This window comes from Chelonoidis abingdonii, chromosome 20 (genome assembly GCF_003597395.2).
Source record: "Chelonoidis abingdonii isolate Lonesome George chromosome 20, CheloAbing_2.0, whole genome shotgun sequence".
In the NCBI taxonomy this organism is placed as follows: Eukaryota; Metazoa; Chordata; order Testudines; family Testudinidae; genus Chelonoidis; species Chelonoidis abingdonii.
The window spans coordinates 8083002-8106300 of NC_133788.1; the positions used below are offsets into that span (position 1 = coordinate 8083002).

The 23299-nt window shown below is 48.3% G+C and overlaps 1 protein-coding gene across 1 annotated transcript in view; it reads right to left on the bottom strand.

Annotated features, from left to right (window-relative positions):
- Positions 1-11771: 11771 nt before the first annotated feature.
- MYBBP1A (MYB binding protein 1a) overlaps positions 11772-23299 on the bottom strand; it is a 76348-nt gene continuing 64820 nt past the window's right edge. Inside the window, exons 26-28 of the mRNA XM_032786961.2 lie at positions 15819-15920; positions 14883-15007; positions 11772-12236 (exon numbers count right to left, since the gene is read on the bottom strand). Coding sequence (XP_032642852.1) covers positions 11867-12236; positions 14883-15007; positions 15819-15920 — 597 coding nt within the window. The 3' untranslated portion in view covers positions 11772-11866. The remainder of the gene's footprint in view (positions 12237-14882; positions 15008-15818; positions 15921-23299) is intronic.

Sequence of the window (23299 nt, forward strand, 5' to 3'; positions counted from 1 at the left end):
CAATACAAGCCCTTCACACTGGCTAACAGTAATGCTAGAGAAACTAGCAGTGCCTGGGTAACCTTAAATAGAGAGGTTAGTGACCCCTATGTGCGTGCTAATACAAATCTCACATGATGTTCTTTTAATTTCTCCTAAGCTGTGCCAATAAGGTTTAAATAAATGGTTGTGATGGAAGTGCCCTATAGAATTCTCTAGCAAAACCTATGTTTCCTCCTTATGAATTCTATAGGATGAATCTGCAAAGGCTGCTTTTCACTAAGATACTCTTAAATAGTGGTTTGTTTTTTTACTCATCCTATGTTTAAAAGTATTTCTTAATTGGAGACAAAAGCCCCACTACTGGCCCATCCTCAGGAGAGCAGCGAATGCGCTTGTGCGCCACTAAAATAACCAAAGCAAGTCCAAAACAATGCTTAATTTCCCATCTTGTACTGTTGTTAACTTTGCATGGGGAAAATGTCAATGCTGCAGTCTGGCAGCCAAGGGCCGAGTTAGAAGCACATGAATTTTTTGTGCTGCTTATTATGTTAATTTATGTAAAACAAACAACAATTAGTCACTTGATCTCAGAGGCCAAGGGAAAATTAGCTGAATTTCCTAAATTATTATTTCAAGTGCTTTGTCTTAAAAGTTACAGCACGTCAGCGTTTACTGTGATTTTATTCCCATCAATTTGCAATGGAAAGAGAGCCAAAATACACCTTCATTTGATGGCAGCTTCATCTCCTTGGTAGGAAGGGCTGAGCTCACTTGCTATGAAACAAAGTCCAGTTCAGCCAATGGAGAATTAGTTCCCCCCACACAAAGGATCCTTCACTGATTTGAATTATTCTCCTGTTGGAGGACAAGACCTGGCACCAAGGAGGTAGAGTAGCCAGTTGTGAGAAGTAAGGGAGGGGAAGGAACAGGGAATTTGGAATCCCCATACTGAGGCTGTCACTGCCCTGTTACAGATCATGATCCATATTCAGCCACCTGAAGAGAGGAAGGTATTTTTTGAGTTGTAGCTACATATTTCTATTCCTGGATGGAATTTTTCAAGCATTGTTCTATTAGAGCTTCTATTAAATATTTATTCTCTTAGAAAGAAACCAGATCATTGGGATAAAGGGAGTAACAAAGCTCTAAGTCAAGCTAAGCTTTCCCACCACTCTCAAAAGGAGAGGTTTGAAAAACACTAAAGAGCAGGTGGCTGGGTACAACCTACCTTCTGCTGTAACATTCTGGGTGTCTGCTAGTACCTGCTCCCTCTTCAGAGGCTGCATATTTCTGTCGACAGGAAGAGTGAGGGTCCAAGCCCAGCTCTGCCACTTGGACTGCAGGCAAGTCACTACCTCTCTGCTTGTTTCTTCAGCTGTAAACTGGACCCATGAGGCACTGTATCAAGGAAGTATGCTCTTCCCTACCCCCATCTCAAACATCCACTTCCAGTATTCTGGTGCAGTGCGCCAAACACTGGTATTACCCTGCGGTACTAGACTCATCCTCTCCCACATGCAGAGTTTAGTAGGGCGGGGTCTCTAGTTGTTAGTTTTGACAAAGTGATGAGTTTTCCCCACAGAAATGCCTCAGGAAAAGTCATATAGAAACAGAGAATGTGGTGAACCGTGTTTTGCACCACAATCCAAATTGTTTAATGGGATCTTGTCACTTAACAGCTAGAACTGTGGACTTATTATTTAACACACACTCAGAAAAAGTTTAGCCTTGCCTTGTGTGTAGCTGCAGTTGCTGGCAAAATGGGGACAGGGAGGATGTGAAGGTAGAATGGGGGAGCCTTTCATTTCTGTACAGAGAACTAGCTCAATGTACCAGTCTCTGTAATCTGCAGAGGTGTGGGTTTTTATGAAATCACTTCCAGAGAAAGCTTTAGCATAAGCAAGTTAGCTCTACAATCCTACATTTTGTGGCCTATCAACTCCACTTGAAAAGACACCCTAGTGTAATTGTTAGAGGGGCCACAATTAAAGCTCTACCTTAAGGGATTTCATGTATTAGCAAGGCTGGAGTTGATTATCTGTAAGCAAAGCATGGTTCAGTCCATTAGATTTAAGTCTTTAATTTAAATGGTTCCTGGGAACATCTATATGGCCCCTGTCCCCTTACTCCCTCTGCCCCCCAAACAAACTGCATTGTTGATAACTAGGGTATAGTCTAGTAAACCCTCCTGTCCCACCTTAGAGCAGGGAAAACAATCAGAATGGAAGGTGGGTTGGGGCCTACCTAACTCTCTCCTTCCTTCCTGTACGCACACAGCACCTGAGGCAACATAGTCAATACTATCAGCAAGCATAGACTGGACCTTTTGTCCAGATGTAGCCCACACTACTGTTAAGTCCATCCTTCTCCCTCAGTACTCCTCTGAAATCCCTAATTTCAGCACCTGTGATGCTTTGCTGCAAGATAGCTGCTCCCTTAGTGCAATCATCTGTGGTTACCCTGCCATATTCAGTGTAATGGCACTCTGCATGAATGGGTGAGGTAGAGTTTACAGAAAGCTGGGGAGGCTGCAGGGTGCCTTCAGCAAAACCTTCCTTATACTTCACTTCATCTTAAAAGCATTTTACCGTGTCCCAATTCAACCTCCATGGGAGCTTTTGCACAGCAGGAGGCAAAACTAAGGGCAATGGGGACAAGGCAGCAAGTAAACACTGCAACCACACCCAGTAAGTATTCACATCCTGCAGCCTTTACTCACATAGCTGGGTTTGGTAATAGCTACAGGACTGCTTACCTGAGTGAAGCTTGAAGTACTGGGCCAGCATCCTCTAATCTCAGTCCAACCTCAGGGTAAGACAAAAAATAAACTTTACTTAAACTGGAATGCTAAAGTTGTCCCACTTTCCCCCACATCCTAGTAATTTGGTTTGTTCTCTATTTGCTTTATTGTTTTGTAAACCAGCACTTGCAATCACTTTTACCATGTGATGTATGGGACTATATCTTAGGTTTTCTTGTTATACAAGGCAGGAGTATAAAATAGTTTTCTGATTTCTTTCAGAAGCAAATGGCTATTTTATTTTTTAAGAGCAACTGATTGTCAATCTCAGAGTATAAAGAGAAATAAAGCCAAATCTATACCTTTATGTAAATTAAGAAATAAAAGTACTTAAAACATACCTCTTGGCTTCTTGTCTGTGTTGCAGCTGCAGGCTCTGACTCAGGCACTGCTGATGGTGCAAGTCCCAGAGAGATGGTTGCTCAGGGCTGCCTTAGATTGAAAGTAGAGCTGGATAGGAGTGCTCCAACAGTGGTTACAGCAGCTCCCAATGGGAGAAGCATCAACCTTTTCTTAAATGGATGAAAGAAAACAGCAGAGAGGAGAGCTCAGGTGATGAGTAAAGGGGCTACAGAGCCTCTTCAGGCTGCTGGTAAACACAGTGATCAGCAGGTGACCCATGCAAAAATCAATGCTCTCAGTGGAGGGGTGTCCAGCAACCAGGCACTCATCTGCCTCAGAGAAGTACCGCCCCAGGTTTGAAGGACCCCAGGAGACTAAACTGCCCATAGTGCAGCAATGGGTGGAGCAGCACGTGGGACCAGAGCTGAGGTAGGTGCAGAAGAATCCCAAGGGTGGATCTGTTCTGTGGATGAAGGACTTAGTCTCCAGGGCTGCCGAGGCAAAACCTTTCACTGATTTTAAGGAATGGGTCCAATTGGTCCTGTGGATGAAAGTCACAAAAAGAGGGCTGAACTTAGCAAGAACCTAAAACCAGTGACATATTTCAGCTGAACGACACAGTGGGTGCAACTCCCCTGGCAGCAGAAGATACCCAGGTGGTGGGAGTCCTCCCCCAGCCCAAGAGGAGTGATGTTAGCTCCAGTACTCCTCACACAGCACCAGCAGAGGCTGATGCACTGCCAATCCCACTGCACGCTACTGTGCTGCCAGCCCTTGTGCCAACCAGGAAATCTAACACACATGCTAGAGCCCCTTCCCTTTGTGCAGCACAACAGCACTGCTTCATGGCATAGTAATTGCCATCAGTCCTAATTTCCTGTTGGCAGAGTGTGCCAATGATTTGATGAAGCAAATTTTTATGCATTCAGATGCTCCTGCAGTTGAACTTGGAGCCTCAGCAGTGTTTGCCCAGTTAACTGGAAGTCAAAGCTCCCAACATGGCTCTCCTGGTCACAGTTTTTGTGTGTGGCTGTGGCAGGAGGTACATGGTGCACTCATTAGCAGGCCCTGCACCCAGTAGTGAGGAGACTAAAATTGGATTAGACACTGCACCTCTAACTCCTCTCCTTTACCATGTTAGTTTAGTCACTCCTTTTCCCATCTGGTGCTGGCCCTGGAGGTCTTTCCAAGGCATTGATTGAGGGCTTTTGCAATAAGACATGTAGACCACAGCCCAATTTACTAGATTACTCCTGGTACAGAGACCCAGGGTCCTAAGACCTGCTGAGCACCTGCAACTCACACAGCCTTCAATGGAGGGCAACGCTCCTGCCTTGTGAATGGGATCTGCTGATGAAACGCCAACAGACTCTTTCTCTGGGAGTCCAAGACTCATTCACAGAGTTCCTGATGGCATTATGAATGACTGTCATTTACTACATACATACAGCAGATAGCATGACAGGGACCCAACCACATTGGCCTCTAGGCTCTACTGCAATACACATTTCACTGCAAATGACTCCAGCCTCCTGTGTTCCCTAGCAAAGCTCTTTGCAAAGAATTCAGAGTATCTCACTCATTGAAAACTACTCACATGGTGACAATTAAACAAATGCTTTAAGGAAGGGAGGGCATTACACTTCCCTCACTCCCCTCCACAATTACCAGCTGCTGCAAAAAACATGTCAGTCTGCACTGGTGGCAATACAAATTACAGTACACAGGGGAAAACTCTAACAGGGATTTCTCCAGGGTTATGAAGTCAGCCACTAGGAATTGTAATACTTGAGTCTTATTTGTTCAGTTAGTGAGGCAGACGGACGCAGAGAGAGAACAGTCTCGACACAACAAAGAGACCAGGACACCAGAGTGCCTTGCTTTGGATCTTTCATGATCCGTTCCAAAACTCATCCAAAATGTTCCGTTCTCCTGCAGCTCAGCACCAGTCCTAACGCAGTGGGATGAACTACTTGTTCAATCTGGCCACTTCCTGCAGCAGGCCTCCCCTGGGGACTCAGACAGAACCCGCATAGCTCCTTAGCTCTTGGAATCACAGCACAAGGCCTCAGATTGGCTACGCCTGCTCCAATGTGCCAGTCCCCAGGGTTTCTTAGAGACGCCTAAACTGGCTTTGGCTTTAGCTTTTACTAACAAACAGAGTCTTGTCCTCTATCCATAGGGCTTCTGTATTTCAAAGGTTAACACTTTGAGCACTGTACATGTCAGTATCAACCCTGATTACACAAAGGTCCTGGCCAGCGTCCCACACCTTTGCCCAAACTGGGACTTGAGGTAACAGTGCTGAAACCCTGCCCCTGCTGAGTTTAGGAGCTCCCCAGAGCACCTCCAATCTTTGCTTTATCAGGAACTTCATTAAGCAGGGTGCAAATGCCTAGCTAGCCCCAGGGCTGAGATACTGGAAGCGTCTCCTAGGATTATTCCCAATTTCTCTAGGAAAAACAAACACTCACCTGTTTTCCACGCTGTACTCCTAGTTAAAATGTTTCTGAACTAGCAGGTCATATTTGTGTCCTCATCTCTCTGTGCCTCCTCTGGGTTGGTTTCACAGCAGGCCCTGGCCCAGCACAGTCCCTACACAACTGACAACTGCAGCAGCTGAAAAAAAATCGACACCTTACTGTTAGTTTCTTGGCAGCCAAGAGCAATCCAGAAAGAGACCCATTAAGAGTCAGAAGTTCCAGTTAGCCCTGGAGCGATTTTAGCCTTCATGCATGTAAAACAACTGCATTGTTCTTGGTTATGCAATGCCACTGCTCCCACCCTGCCCAAAATGCTATGCCATCCACCTGCCACTACTCCACTTCGGGTGACGCATGCCGTCTTGAATGCTGTTGCCATGTGCTTTCCTTGGAGATGTAAACACCATTTCTTCGTTTAAACAAACCAAGCACAAGCAGCTGCATAGTTAATGAATGTGTGCACCCTGTCATTAGGACCAGGAGTGTACTGGCCACAGAGGGTTTGTTAAAACCCACAACTTGCATTTCCATATAGCTCACCTCTCCACTCCCAGCCCAGTGAGGAGCATAACATGTCCTGGATGCAAAGGAAAATGCCACTGAACTAAGAATTTTGGTCCTTTGATGTAACCATCCCCACTGAAGTGCTGCTCACATTTCACAGGCTCTGCCACCCGCACCTGTTCTGGCTCCATGCAACTCTTCCAGTCACAGATGGGGAACCCTGCGCATAGCAGCTACCATGGTGCAGATGCTCCCACAATGCTCCTGTTGCCCACTCTTCAATGACCACTCTGGCCAAGGGTCCCTCAGCACCCTGGGCCCTGCCCTGGCATGTTTGACACATGGATTTTTAATCTTCTTCACTTTGCTAATGGGGGCCTCCTTACCACCCCCCGACTGGTTCCTGCTGCATCAGCCCTCCTGTGCTGCCTCACTCCACGCATGGCTGGGAGCACAAACTCTCTCTCTCCTCTGGCTCCCACTCACTCTTCTATGTTGTTAAAATTCTCCAGCAGGACTTGAACCTGCAGTTCTCACAGGGAGTATGGTGACCAGAGGTCCCGATTTTTATAGGGACAGTCCCGCTATTTGAGGCTTTTTCTTATATGGGCGCCTATTACCCCCCACCTCCTGTCCCGATTTTTCACACTTGGTCACCCTAAAAGGGAGCTCCTCATGGAATCACCAGTGGCTAGTGCCCCAGGACTGGGCAAAACCTGCCTCCACAGGGGCTTGTGGGGAGGTGGAGGCAGCCACTGAGCATGCTGGGAGATCAACACCAGCAACAGAGCACCACTGGCCCAGAAACACCGGGCAGGTGGTCACCTAACAATCAATTCAGACAGAAGTACCATGAAATGACTTGCTTAAGGCAGAAGCAGAGCTGGGAAGGGAACGCTGCAGCCCCAGCTTCTGTTGCCCTGCTCTAACCACCAAGCCACTCCCTGCAGTCTAAGGCAAATACACTGGAAAGGCAGCTGTTGCTTATCTTTCCTGTGCTGTCTTCAGACCCACAGCCCAGTTACTCCACACAGACGCTGCTCTACATAATTACTTACTACAGATTTGTTCATCTCCTTAGTGAGTCCAGATCCCCATGTGATTTTATTGCTTGCTCAAGTAGCCTACAGCACTCACTCCATTATACTTTCAAGGCTGCTGAGTTGCTCTGCTTGGTATTGTTGAAACACCAATAGAAAGAAAAGCCTTAATTAAAATCAACACCTCGTCTGTCTCCTGAAAACTGGGCGATGGACAGGACATGAAACCATGTGAAACGAAGCCTCTGCAATTGTTGAAAGGCACAACTAAGTTCCGGGGAAACAAGATTGGACTTGGTGGATTAGGAAACACTTTCTATACACTGCACATCAAAGCCAGGCTCCACCAGGCAGTGTAATAGGCAACAGAGTTGTTATCCTAGCACAATGGCCTGGGTGAACCCACAAGGATTTTCTGCCTCCATCCCAACTACACAATCTCCAAGACTAAGGCCATGTCTACACTAGAGAGCTTAGAGTGGCACAGCTGTACCAATGCAGCTGTGCTGCTGTCAGATCTCATAGAGCCGCTCTGTGCCAACAGGCGAGAGCTCTCCTGTTAACATGCTAATCCACCCCCGCCGAGCGGCGGTAGCTGTGTCGGCAGGAGAAGGTATTCACACCCTTGAGCCATGTACATTTTGCCGACATACCTGATAGTGTAAACATGGCCTTAAATATACTACAGTCGCGCTACACTTCACACAAGCTCTTCGGCTACAAACCCGATTGCCCTCATCGGAGGCCAATGCCTAACACTGCCCAACTGCAATCCGCTCCATCCCACAGACAGAGGCAGATGAAGATAGTGGGCACAGGAACTGAGAATTAGTACCTCTCCCTTCATTGGCCCAACTCAGCACTGAGCTGTACCAGCGTAGGTCCAGAGTAACTTAACCAGCCTCCGTGGTATTATGCTACATTTACCACCACCCGGTCAGAATCAAACATTTCTGTTCTCTGAGAGGCTGCTGCCAAGGCAGGGCCCCACAGTGCCAGATGCCAACAACAGGCCTTTCCCCTTTGGGGTCTAGGTGCTAAAGCCACTGCAACAGAGCAGAATTTGGTCCTATGTATTTCTGCCCTGTCGTCGCTTGCAAGAACGATGGGGAGTCTCCTAGAAACACTTCAGTGCGGCTAGGAGCTTTTTGCTCCCCTGCAGCCTTGCTGAGATTTGATCTCCAACCCAGCCAGCCACTGAAGAGCAATGCAGGCCCTTGTTCATCCACTCTGTACCTAGGGGGGGGACACACGGGGTCCAGGTATGAAAGATGCCGAGTACCAGCAACCTCCACTGAAAGCGATGGGAGTTGCTGTGCACAGCACCTTTTAGGATCAGGCCCACGAGGAGGCTCCCACTCAGGCCGCAGAATCCACACCCACGTACAAAGGTGCCTATGTAAAAACAGAGTCCAGTACAACACATGCCTGGCTCTGCTCTGGGCTCATTGCAGGCAGCAAACCAAGTTACGGGAAGGCTCATTTTAACTGCAATCAGGCACCTGAACTGCTGCTTAAAATATTGGCCATGGGCAGCCTTCAGACCACAGGGACAATGAGACGGCTCAGCCAGACATCACCCCCACGCTCACCTGTGCTACAGCCTGTGTGCTGCTTCATTCCCAAGATCTGCAGCGGGGCCGATGGCAAATCTCAATCCCCAACAGTGGCAGTTTTCTAAAGGAGAGAATAAATCAGCAGCGGATACACACACAGCTTCAAACCCCTCTCAGTCCATCTAGGGCATCGGCAGATCATCAAGCAGGTCAGGCCTTGACCGCCACGCACTGTATTTGCATAATTTACCACCAGTCATCTCTCACAAGGAGTCTGAAAAGGCATTTGAAGTGTGGGGCCCTTTATTAGCGCAGAGGCTTTGAAAGGTGCTGGCCCCCATAATTCCAGGTGGCAGAGGATGCCGTGTGTGTCATCACCCTGCTTTGAAGTTTAGGCATATGGAGGTTTTGGGGGCGTTTTTTGGTCATATCAAGGGAAATAGTTCCCAGCTTCCCCTGGTCAGGGAGACAGGGCTCACAGATGGCCATTTCAGTCCCTCCAGGAACAGCGATGGATGAGTTACCAGGGACCCTTCAAACCTTAAAAGCAAGTGGTCTTGGAAGTAAAGCCTGAGTAGCTCAGTCAGGCCCTAAATAGTCAGAATTCCCTCAGGCGGGGTGAGCAGCAGAGTGGCACAGCAAGGACAGCAGCTGTGCCCATGCAACCCTCAGGGGAGTGTGTGCTGAGGTCCCCGCTGTGCTGATCCACAGAAAGCAGAAACCGACCCAGCTCCAGAGCCACAGCTCTTTAGCTCCAGCCACAGCCGCTCCTGCTTTGGGTTTGATCCCCAGTGTGTCGGCCACCAAGGCAGCCAGCACACAAGCACAGGCCATGCAACATGGCTCGCCCACGGCTTTGGAACGAGGCTCCAGACGGGTCATTGGCAGGAACTGATCCCGGCACCCTGGATCTAAGAGCATGAGCCTGCATGCTACTTGAGCAGCAGCAGCCTCTTCAACCTCTGTGCACAGTCCAGAGATGGACAAAGGCACACAGTGCATTCACTAGCATGGGATACAGAAATTTCCCTTCATCCCACTGCACTAACAAGCTGAGCCCAGGCCTGCGGGAGCCTGCTCCACCTCCTGCACCAGTCATGGTGTCATCAAACCTCTCAGGGGAGCAGGTACGTCAGCGTCGATCTCCAGCCTCTTTGCTGAAGCTGGGGATCAGTGCCAGGGTCTGTGTGACTCACGTCATTGGTGAGTGCAGCTCTGTGCCACCTGAAAGCAGCTGCTGTCCTCCTGGAGCTGGGCAGACCGGCTGTTCCTTCCTTGGTGCACTGGGAGGAGAAAAATCACACACAACTTCTCATTACAGAACAATTGGCATGCAGAGGGGGTGTGCATTCACCATTCACTGGAACCTTCCCCACCCCACACTTTAAAATCCAAATCAGGCGATGAGGGCATAACATCAGAGGAGGATCCCCCCGCATCCGAAAGGAGGAAGGGATGTTGTGGCCTGGTATGAATCACAGGGATCTCACTCCTCTGCCTTTGAGGCTGGTGCTGAATGCTTCCACAGAAAGCGACCAGCAAGCGTGCAGGGGGCCCTGCAAGAGGTGCTCTTCTGGGACATGCAGGAGGACGGGAGATGCCGGAGGGGGGCAGCAAGTGGGGAGACAGATGAGCAAGGCTGACAGAGGCCACGAATGGGTAAGCTCACCCCACTTCCTGGCGAAAGTGTGTTTCAGGTGGGACTTCTCAGTGCATGCGCATTTGCTGCCTGGACCAGGGCCCCCAGCTGCTGTGGAGAAAGCCCTCCTGCAGGGTGGAAACCTGGAGGGATGTGACCTACCTGCATTAGCAAGAAGCAGCCCTTTCGGTGGGGCAAATAAAGCAGGGGAGGGAGGTTGGAGGAACAGCTAAAAACCCAGACCCTTCCCACCAGCCCACACAGCTCTAAATCCAGGGGGTATTCCCAAGACCCTGTCCCAGTTGGGGATAACGCCCCCTGCCAGCAGCCTCAGCTGTGCTCCAAGCAGGGAGGAAGAGCTGGGAAAGGAGCCAGGAGGGTGATCCGCGGCAGAAACCAGTTCTAAGACCCACTGTTTCCACAAGTAAATTTTAAAAGAAGCGATTGATTCTTGACATTCAAGTCTCCATTTGCTCACCACAGGCACTTATCAGGGTGAATACATGGGGGACTGGAAAGGTCTCAGGATACCTGTGATCTGGGGTGCATCTGTCAATAATGCCGACCCCAGCAGCTGCACAGCAGTGCAGAAGCAGCAATGCTAGAACCCAACATCCCAGCCGCAGGGAACCAGGGTGCCTGGCCCGCCATCAACCCTCCCAGTAAATACTGCTTCATCAGAGGCCAGGGAGACAGGGAGGGCGTCACTCTGGCGTGGCCGACAGAGGCCACTGCATTCACAGCACAAGAGGGCTCCTTCGGCAACCAAATAGGAAGCACTGGCATAAGCCGGTACCATGCCAAGATGTCACTTACACCTGGTAGGAATTTGGCCCACAGCCCAGCTCCTGCTTCCCAGGCTGGCAAGGACCAGGACCGCTGAAGAGGATGGGGACCAGGTGCTTGTGCAATGGGCCCCAGTCCAGCACCGAAGAGCTAAAAGGAATCAACTCCTGCAGTTCTCAGCTGGAGGAGTGGAGGGCGGCCATGGGGGGACGGGGGAGAGGGAGAGACCCATCTCTCCAGTCATAGCAACTTACACAAATGTCCATCCAGGACTGTAACAGACCATTTCTGACCTGCAGAATGTCAGGACTTGACCCCAGAACTCCAGCATTGATTGACTGGCCAACTACCTGCCTAATCTCCATTGAAACAGACAGATCTTACCACTGGCAAAACAGAGACATGAGCGAGACAAGAGCTCCCGCTGTCCCAGATAATCACCCTGGCAGGAAAGAGGATGGTACCTGGGGGCACATAGCTACTGCATCAAGGTTACAGAGCAGAGAGCGTGAGGGCACATCCACAGGGGTCGAAGACAGGGATGCGTGCCTCTGATTCCAGGCTTGAGGCTCAGCAGACAGCGACACCCTGCACTCAGAAGAGTCCCCGTGCATGAATCAGACAGGCAGGTCGCATGGGTCAGCACGACAGATGGTTTATTAAAACTATGAGATGGTGCAAAAATATATATAAGCTATTAAAACATTCCAGCCAGGTCTGAGTAAGTCCAGAGTTCACGCCTTTTGAGCAGGTGTGTTGTTTGCTTTCTTCTTCTTCTTGGCTTTACTCTGCTTCCCCTGAGGCTCTTGGCCATGGGTCCCCTTGGCCTTCTTTGGCGACGGGCCTTCTGCACCTGCCTTTCCTGCTCCTCCTTTCCTCTTTCTGTTCTTCTTCTGTGCTGCGGCCTGCCCTCCCTCTGGGCCTGCCTCTCTGCCGCTCTCTGGGCCTGCCTCTCTGCCGCTCTCTGCCCCATTCTCCTGGAGAGCCTTTTTGCGGTTCTTGCGTTTCTTGGTAGCTGGCAGGAAGCCTTTCTTCTTCCGCTTGAAAGGCTTTGCTCCAGAGGTGTGCTCAGGCCGGGCCACTGCCTTCTCCTTTTTGGGGCGCCTGCAAACCAAAAGCACCAGAGATCATGGCACACTGCAGCTAGGAAGGTGACGTGTGGCACAGCCTGCCCCCTATGGATGGCAGTATGGGCTAGTAATGGCAGACAGAAGCATGAGCGTGTCACGGGAAGCATAACATAGCAAGTGAATAAAGTCAGTTACATTCTCGGAACATTTGCTCCATGTGATCATACAACAGCCCCAGCGGGGCCAGAATCCAGGCAGATAAACAACAGCTTCAGAGGAAGGCAACCCCAGCTCCAATAATGAACAATGCTGTATATGTGTGTCTTTCTCCGCACACACAAGGGTGGGGAGTGGGGGGATATGAGGGGAAGTGAGAGACTTGATGGGGGCAGCCAGCTCAAAGATGGGAAGGAGGATCCCGGGGGTTCCTACTTAACTTTTGGGCTCATTCCAGCCCCTGCAGACCCTGCTCTCACCACCTGCACCTGGCCTAAGCACGTGCAAGTTCCCACAGGGGTGGAGGCCCCACAATATTTCCATTGCGGAGATGCTAGCCCCACCACCCCTGTATAAATTCATTTGTGAAGCAGCAGCAATTGCCCATGTTTACAAGACACTATGTGAAACCACACTCCACTTTGATTCTCTCTAGTGCCCTTTGTCCTCGTATGGCATGACAGAGGGAGGTCTGGGCAGTTTTCAGCCTGCCAGCAATCCCAACCGAGACACCTCAAACCCTGCTAAGTTACACCAGCCTATGGCAAACCCAGCCACCCCCAAACTCCTCTGGAGGCAGTGTGACTCAGTGGAGCAACTAGACAGTTAATCCAGGTCCATTTGCCTGCTGAACCAGTTAGGTTACAGCACTGCTATCAGCTACCGTGTCTCTCAGAACACACGGAGCAGGGATTCAGGAAAGGATCCAGTCTTGAATCTCCCTGGCTTCTCTCCTTGTTTTTTAATCCAGAAAACTGTTTTCGAAAGCGTACAAGTCAGAGTGTCTTCACTGCAGAGGTCTCGGGTTCTCAGGGCTGCCCATCAGTGACTCCACCCGGGAAAGATGGAGCCAAACTGCACCATTCAGTGCGCTGCGACACCTCCATCCCCCGGTGCCAGCCCAAGGAACTCACGCAATCCAAGAATGATGCAGGGAATAAGATTTGGAATCCCTAAAACCTCCCCTAGGCACTGCCAGGCTGTTCGTTTAGGTAACGGCATTCGCTCATTATCCACCATTATAACACACCCTTCAGCATCATTTAGACAGAACGCCCTTGAGTTAGGCTGAAGAATGAGCATGTGTCTTGAAGGGGAAGAAAGAATCACAACCTCCCGCTTCATTAACTTAATTGGATTCCACTTTGCTCCTTAGTTGACACATTAGCCACCAACACTCCACTCTGTCTCTGGTTATGGCAGCTGGGCCCTATAAACTCAGGCAGGAGATGAGAGGGACAGAGACTGCCTAGCAGTGGTTTCAGCTGTGGATAAAGAGTGCCAGTTCTGTTCCGTCATTCGTATGCTGTACCAGAGCTTCCACTACTGCATTAGCAGGACATAATATGTTTTTAGAGATTTATCCTAATTACTTCAATGGGCTTAAAACCCAAACTGCATGCCTGTGCATACTGTGAAATGAGTCTCTCACACTCCGCAAGTCCCTCCCCTACAGATCATCTTACTGCCATGGAGGAATTATCACCTAGACAGAAAGCGGCCCTTGGCTGGGACCACATCTTCTAATGTCTGCATAATAATTAAACTGATGCCACCACCAGGAAGTGGCAAAGCTGTAAGTTTGATTTTAGCCTGAAAACAAGACTGATTTCCAGGAACGCAGCATTTCTTTCTGCAGAAGTTTAATACAGCCCAACAACTAACCCACTTGGTCTGAGATATAACAGACACATTCAGCGCTGTGCCTGACCCCCACCCTGTTCTTCTGAGAGGGTTTTAAAGCCTTGCTGAGGGACGTGGAAACTAATTTGTTCCCTACTCAGAGACTCACATGAGGTAACAGAGCTCGGGGGGGGGGGGGGTGCTAAAACAGTCACCTAAACCAGCTGACCTCACCTTCTGGATCTGCTCTTCCCTTGCAATGGTCACAAGTGACCAGTGATCTTGAGACTGTAACTTGAGGCACCTTAGAAGGATCTAGGCACCCTACTCACTAAAGCGTTTTAATTGGGGCATCCAGAAACCAGGGCACCCAAAACCACAAGTCATTTCTGAAACGGCTGACCTTCTTGCTACTCAGACCCTTCCCTGGGCAGCTGGAGTATGGGAAATACCCACTGGTTGGGTATTTCTGCTCTCCTCGTCCAGCCCGGCCTCCACAGTAGCTAGTCATACTCACACAGCTGGTCCAGTCTGCACTGCCAAGTGAAGTGGCTGGAGACAGCACAGCAGCTAACTGAAGGTGATCCGAGGTCAGGGAGAGCTTGTTATCCTTCCCCCAGGGCTGATGAGACACCTGTACATATTGCACTTGGTTTAACGAGGTCCCAACTCCACCAGCCCCATGAGCTCAGCTCAGGCTGACATTCAGTCTCTACCCAGTCTCCTATATGGCAAAGGCACTGATCTGTTTGTTCCTATTTCCCCAATCTGAGAAGCCAGAGCAGCACAGAAAGCCCGAGGCACGAACTGGTGTAGAGGCCCCAGAGCTGAGGGTACATACGCAAATCCCAGCAGCTTCATGACGTTCCAGTAGAGACTGTCAAGGCGCACGGATTTCCCAAACCCCTCCTGCTGGCTCAGCGCTTGCAGTGTCTGACTCAGCTCCATCAAATCCACATTCAGCTTCTGCAAGGAGAATTGTAGCAAACGAAGACAGACATACAGTGAACTGCATTCAGTCCTCGTTCACAGTGGCACTGCACCCAGATACTCCTTAAACCAAAAGCTACAACAGGCAAATCCCAACCCTCAGCCAGCTCCCAGCAGCCATTAGGCTTTTCCCCTTCCTTAGGGACTGTCTATCTTAGGGGGGACAATGCCCCAGTACACACATCTAGTGCAAAAGACATTACATCTGTGTCAAAACTGACTTGCACCTTTGTGGCTTATCCTAGTTTCAAACTCATCTGCCATCCTGTGGACACCCACCCTTCCATTCCTAGTCCCATAATGCCCCTGTAACAACACAGTATTGCTCGCATGAGAAAGGGATGTTAGGATGTCTCTTCATATAATAACATAACTACCATCCAGTGTCCAAACCTACAAAGTAGGGCAGTATCATTATTCCCATTTTACAGATGCGGAAACTGAGGCTCGGGAAAAGAGAAAGTGACTTGTCCAAGCAGTTCCAGTTGAAGCAGCCCTATATAAGAGCTAGGTATTATTATAATTATTGTGGCTGTTAAGGGTTCTTCTGCCATCAGACCCAGCTACTAACTCATTTTCTACAAGCTGTACAGGGATATAGACATGGGACTTGTACTGGCTTCAGTGGGAGCCATATGGTTAAAACCCCAGTGCAACTCTTGGAAACGCAGGCCTTCACGGAGGATGCAAACACAACAGCTACTGACTGAAGCATCAAGCCTGTAACAGCACGTGTGATGGACTGAAACTGGAAGGGATCACAAATTCAGCCAAAGTCTGGGCTCACCTGCTGGTTCACAGTCTTGATGACGAAGTTCAACAGCTCTAAACACTTAATGACCTTCTCCTGGTCAACTTTCACCTTGAACTCTCTCACCGCCTTCAAACTCTGCGAAGGAAGGAAGGAAGGAACACGGTGTATCAAACTGAAAAACAAAGAACTTCCCTCAAGAGAAAGCAGACAACAAGCAATTAGCAGGTTTAAAACATCAGTAAAACACTCAGAGAGACAAGAGGCATCAGACTGCAGGAGAGCCTAAGATGGTAAGTGCTGGGAACTGTTATCGGTTGGGTTAATAAACATGACTGACCAAAGCAAGGCACGATCCTGCACTGCTGGGAGACTGCAGCAATCAGAGACCTACTACTATACGCTGGATAAAAGAGGAAAGTTAATATCTCACCCGCTAAAAGGAGAATTCCATTGCTGGAAAATAACTACTACTAAGAGACCACCATCCAGTTCAACGGCAGCAGAATCGGGGATATACACACTACGTGCTAATGCAAAACTCTATTAACACATATGTTAGGAAGCGCCAATCGCCAGTCCCAAGAGGGATCTTGTCAATCAAGCGTATTCACCAAAAAGGAGAGTGGAAAAAAAGCTCTCTCTCTATTTCCTTTATGCACTGAAGGCTTTGAGACACCAGTATGGTTCTCCTTAAAGCAGAGCCACATGCAGAGATGGGTTAAAAGGAGGCCAGATTTATTTACGAGGGGAAGAAGGGAAAACAAAGCGTGAAGGGTGGCAGCAGCAGCCACCCTGCACAGAGATGCTGGGTCTTTGGTTACAGGTGTTAGAACCCTGCAGGAAGGTGCCCAAGTAAAGATCTGTCTATAGTGGAGTCAACAATAAGGCTACGATTTTTTTCACGGAGGTCGCAGGAGTCACAGAATCTGTGACTTCCAGTGACCGCCGTGACTTCAGGCCTGGCGGCCAGGAGCTGCATTTGGTAGGGGTACCCCACAGCTCCAGGTTGCCATGAGTACACCAGAGCTCTGAGCCACCACGGGTAGTGGGGGACCCTGGAGCTGCAAGCCTTCACAGGCAGTGGGGGGCCCCAGCACTGGGAGCGGGTCCCTGCGGCTGAGCTCCCCATTTTGTCATGGATATTTTTAGTAAACGTCACGGACAATAATGAAGAATTAACAGAAGCCTGTGACCTGTCCCTGATGTTTACTAAAAATATCCATGACAAATCTTAGCCTCAGTCCTCAGTGTTGCTACCTCACTGCACACCCTATGTTCTACGGTGGTGAGTGGCAGCTTCTCAACTCCAGCAGAATAGTTATTGATTTAGGTTTTTTTTAAAAAACAACAACATTCCAACAAGAGTTTTCACTCGTATCTTGACATCCGCAGTACCTCAGGCAATTACAACTCATGCAGTGAAAAGGGAACAAACCAAACAGCCGCTCCCCCAATGAATAACCATGCTGCAAAAAAAAAAAAAAGAAATAAATTCCACTCAAAAGCCATGCAACAGTCTCTGAAGGTCAACAAATCCGGACTGCTGTGGAGAGAGCCGCATGGCCATCTGGCTAGAGGGAAGTAGAGGCAGAAATAAGGCGGAACAGTCAGGCTGGTGGAGAAAGTTTAGGCTCAGATTTACATCCTGGTATTATTATTATGCAAGTTACCAATAAAGCATGGTGGAGGAGAATACTATGATTTAAATCAATCATTTTTATATTAAAAAAAATAAACCTACAGTCACCTATTGGTGATAAGCTCAATCAGACAAATGATTGCCACTCACCTAGCGCAGAAGCAGCCAATATTTCTTCTTGTAGCTTGTGCAAGCTTTAATGGTGCAGAAGCTGGAGAGAATGATTTTAATGAAATTGGATCCAAACACAGTTTAACCTATTGGGTTTCTCATCCAGCTTGTGCTCATTTTTTGATGAGGGCAATGAAGATCTTTTCCTCCAAGTGTGAAAGCATATAAGTTTATTAGAATCTTTGTGCACATTTCAGCTGGGATGATGAAAGTTGCCTAGGAAGCCTTGGACACCCAATTCCCATTCTATTTTATGTTGTTTCTTACACTGCATTCATCACCATAGTATTTGTGCACCTTCCAGCAATGCATTACGTGAGGCGACTAACTTCTGTCACGACTGTTTATGCCTCTCATCCTCTCTGCAGAGGGAGACACGTGCAGAAGGGAGGAGGTTTTAAGTTATTATACATGCTGCACTGTGGAGCATTGGAGAAAGCAGGCCAACGCAGTGTGCTTTGCATCTGAAATGGAAGGTGGTGAGGTTTCTGATGGTCTTCAGTCCCCGGAGGAGTTTGTTTCCCAGCTGCGGGTCAGCGCATTTTAATGAGAATTGTCTCCAAATCCCATCAGCAGCTTTGAAAAATATCAGCCCAAGTATTCTTGCCATTTGCAGCAGAGACTGCTGTTTGTACATCACCAGTCTGCAGGAGGGTTGGTTTTCTTCCTTCCCCCCACAAAACTCCATGAAAGAAACTCTACACAGTCGGTCTAGGTATGCAAGTCACTGTCTGGTGTGCAATTTCTACTACTGAATGCTCAAATCTTAAAATATATTTTACAAATGTAAACCAAAAGTGATTACCAACAACAAATGGCACACCGCATATACAACAAATATATAACTATTCTAACAATACTTCAGGCATCGTGAGAGATACTAACTAAACCCCTGCAAAGTTGATAAATAGCCTCCTATTATACAAGGGAAAACAGAGCCATGGAGAGGTGAAATGACTTGTCCAAGGTTATGGAACTTGTAGTTAAAGATCCTTCACAAGGACAGCTTACTGATCAAATTACCCCGTCACCCTCTCTAACCATCACAGGAAATGCTGCTTACACCCTTTATGTCCACACAGGCACTATTGGCCAATCCCAATATTTCCTATTGGTTCTATTGTCGCTACTCTAAGAACCACTAGTGCCACCTAAGGAAACTCAGCTCAGATTTCAGCTCAGCAACACCCTCGCCAGTTAATCATTCTAGCACATCTGAGTTGTCAGCATATTTGGGCAGGTCATTCTCCAAGAGGAAAAAATATGAAGGCAGTTTTCACAGCTGGAATTCCCATCTCACTCCAAGCCAAATACCAGCAGCACAGTCTCTGCCTCGTCCTGCTCACATTCACAGGGGATCTGCTGCCTCTGAAGGCAGAGTGTGGCATTTCTTATTCTAAGCCTTACCGCGCATAGGGCTGCTGTCTGGAGTGCAAAGCACAACTGGAATTTGCCAATTCACTATTTTTACTGTGTTACTAAAAGCCAGTTAGAGAGACAAAAAACGGTCTTCAGAGGAACAGAGTAGGAGGAAGTACAGTCTAGTGCTTTGGGGGTTAGCCTGGGACTTGAGACGCCTGGGTTCAAATTCCCTGGTCAGCCACAGGCTTCCTGTATAATCCTAGGCAAGTATCTATGTCCATCAATGTCCCTCTGTGAAATGGGGATAACACCACATGCCTACATCACAGAGGTGAAGACACTGGAGACTGTGAAGAGCTCAGATACTACAGCAGTGGGGGGTCATGGAAGTACAACTGACAGAAAATAGCACATGTAACCTCCATAGAAGTGATAACACAAAGCATTTACCCGGGAAATGGAGAGAAAACACGCACACAGAGAGAGAAATAGAGTCCCAGGCTAGGAAGTTATTGCACATTTGTAGCCAGGAAACTTCAGAAGGGAAGGGAAAGCAGATGGGAAATGCCCTCAACTTCCCTCTTAAAAACAGGTCACAGGCTCACTCCCACGTTTAGTACAACTCTTGCGGCCAAACTGGCACACACTTTCATACCCAGTCTGGAGAGACAATTCCTATGGTAATTATAGCAGGTATAATTCAAGGTAACTAAGCATGCAGGTAAGACAGATACACTGTACATGCAGTTACCTGATTTGCAAGCACCATCATGGTAACTTGGTGAAATCAGGAGGAGTCACACTCCTCAACCAGCTACAAATCTGACCTTTACAAATCAGAACAAAATACAAACCCGGGACCTGATCCTGCTGCTTTGCGCTGCTGGATCTCTTCCCTTGTGCAGGCTCCACTGAAGTCAATGGGGAGTCACCTTGCATGCATGGGTTTGCAGAACTTGAGCCTTCGTCGTATAAAATGTTTAAGACCTTGAGTTTCCCTCTACTGCCAAGAGCTTTAACTTACATCAGGTGTTTAAAAAAAACAAGCAAACGAATAGCTGAGCTGATCCAAAACCCAAGCTGTCCCCCTCTCTCAGGTACTTTCAGTAGCATCTGAGCACCTTGTTATCTTTAACCATAACATCTCTGTGAGATGGGGCAAGGCCAAGATGCCCATTTTACAGATGGGGATCAGAGACAGAATATATCTACCCTGCAATGCAAATCCCCACAGCACCCAGTCTCAGAGCCCAGGTCAACTGACTTGAGCTCCCAGGGCTAAAATAGCAGAGTAGCTGTTTGGGCTCAGGCTGGAGCCCAGGCTCTGAGATTTCACCACCACCCCCTCCCACCTTGCAGAGTCTACACTGCAATTTCTAGCCCTGTAGCCCGAGCCCTGCAAGCCCAAGTCAGCTGACCCAGGCCAGCCATGGCTGTGCCTCAGGTATTTTACTGCCAGGTAGATGTACCCATTGAGGATAAATCCAAGCCCAGGATCATGCAGGAAGTCTGTAGCAGAGCAGGAGTTGAACCGGTATCTCCAGAGTCTAAGGCCAATATCCGAACCTGAGAGATACCTTTCCTTCCTGCAGATACCTGGGGGCGGGGGTAGGGAGGGTGTCAGTGGACAGACACCAGGGCAGTGAAACAGGCCCTACAGGTTCAACACTTCTCAAAGCCTTTACATTTCAGCGTGGGTCGCTCTGCCACCTGAGGGAGCCCCAAGCAGGACAGCTTCTTGCCTGGTACTTTTGAAGTGGAAACTGTTAGTCTAGGCTGATGCGAAACACAGCGATATCCCAGAAGATCTTTCTATTACAGAGAGAGGAGGGCCCGTTTCCTAGCTCAGGGCTCCGGCACCAGTTCAAAATTCTATACCCCTGGCACACCCTCCAGCATATTTTGTTATACAAAACAAATAGCCCTTCATCCTGACATATCAGTCACCGCTCTGTGGGGTGGATCTTCCATTCAGTCAAACAAACCTCACAGCCAAGCTGCGTTTTTTCCACACGCCGTGTGCTATCCCCATCCTTCCCTCCTCCCACACAACAGACCAGGTTGCTGATGGATAGATGTACAGATTTGTCATGCAGCACTATGCCAGACGTCTGCAGCATTCACACACCTTTCACTGCCTCACACCCCCTGGTACACCCCAACATTGCCAAGGAAACTTCTGTTTTAAAGGTTATTTTCTAGCTCCAGTAAACAGCTCAGCGACCTTTTCCAATTACGGGAAGTCCGCTCTAATGTTTAGAGAGAAGTTCACTTCCTCATTGTTACACAGAGTCACAAGTAGAAAGGATTCCTCTAGTTAGGGCCAAAAGAAAAAAACCAAACAGCCTAATAAAAAAAATACCCAAAGCATTCAATCTTCGGTACTTTTATGGGACCCATCACCATGTTATCTGAGCACATGTATTTATCCTCAAGATACCCGAGAGTAAGGAAGTGCTTCTATCCAGATTTTACAGATGGGGAACCGAGGCACAGAAAGGCTAAGTGACTTGATTAAGGTCACTCAAGGAGCCTGCAGCATGCTAATCACTACCTCTCCAGCAGATTTTCACTACTTTTGCAACAGATGAGCCAGGCCCTAACCTATGACCTCATGGATACAAAAGCACAACACTTCCACAGTTCCACCAAGCCCCTGCACTCATCATCTTTGGCCCCAACCAACTACAGTTTGCTCAATCATTTAATTTCAGCAAGGGCAAAAGGTTTCAGATGGATAGGCCTGAAGACACACGACCTCAGTTTATCCACGGAACAGGTCCAGCATAGGCAGCATCTGTGGAATCTGAGGATTCTTCTCCATTTGTACATTAAGGAAGGGCTGTCAAACCATACTCCCTGACAAAACGGCAGCTACCACCAACACTATGGAGGAGAAGGCATATTATCTCCTCCCCAGAATGCCTGGTGAGAAATTAGGCTCAAACCTCAAAATATATTTCCTTTCCTGCCCATTTACAGAGGTTGTGCAGAAAGGTGGGTGAATTCCATGCAGCCCCGTTATATGCATGCAGCTGATAGTGCAGGAAGCAGGAGGTGCAGGCTGGGATGGCAGGGCAGAATTACTTAGCCTGGAAAGGACCAGTGTTAGTGGGGACATGGTCGTTAATGAGTGGGGAAGGAAGCGAATCAGACCCTGTTTTGTTCCTGGCCACATGAGAGACCAAACAGATCCCGCTCAAAAGAGGACCACAGGAGGACTCCATTTTCTCTGCAACATTTATTTTGGCAGACACGGAAAAAAAATCTGCAAAAACAAGTTCACACAGAAAAATTTAATTTTTTTCTGAGTTTAAAGCTTTAGGTTTTTTTAAAGCCACATAACAATACTGAAAAAGACACGCTATAGGACAGCCAGAGTGCAGGGGATAGAATAAACACGACTGAATGCTTCCCCAGCAATATTTAGTGTGCACAGAGCACTTTAACAGCACTGCTGCATCTGCATAGCCATTCAGCAAGCTGGCTAGCCTATAGCTAGCACAGGCACGTCCACACAAGCTGCTGCCTAGACACAGAGACAAGCTGCCCACAGACACACACAGGGACTCACTGGCTCAGGAGATCATCAGGACACACAATGTGGATGAATTTTTATAACAGGACTTGGTGATTTTCACAGCCATGCAAATTAAGACACCAACGCAGGTTATCAAATGTCATGCACTCTGGAGACTAAACCTGGTCTACATGGGAAAGTTTTACCAGTTATATGGTTTCACTCTCTCCCCCCAGCGTGAAAGCTCTAATCCCACTAGTGGCTTTTTCCAGTGTAGCTTAAACCTCTTCCTAAGCAACATAAACTAACCCCCAAAAGCCACTCTAATACCACAATAAGAGAGTGTCCACATGGGGTGTTATAACGGCATAACTAGATCAACATTAAATTCATGGCTCAGGTTATGGGGGGGCGGGGGGACTTTCTCAGGTAGACCAGGCCTAAAATGATAACCCATGGGGGTAGAGGGATTCACACACACACAGAGGTGTATCACAGCATGGGATGTTTGCATTTTCCTTTGCACATCTCAGGTATTGACTATAGCCAGAGTCTTCATTCCAGGGTAGACAGGCTAATGGTCTAATGTGATATCAAATTCAGCACAAGTTTCCCAGCACAGCAATGGGTTGAACACCGAACAGCAGCACTGCTTGCTGGACTCTCCCCTTTGTACAGGATGCTACATTGATAGGAAATTAAAAATCATCCAGGCTATCCCAGAATGTAATTACAGAAGAGGACAGATGAAAAACAAAAAAACACCAACTAGCAAACCACCATTTACAAGCCAAGAAAAGACTGACCTTCACGGACAGGTTT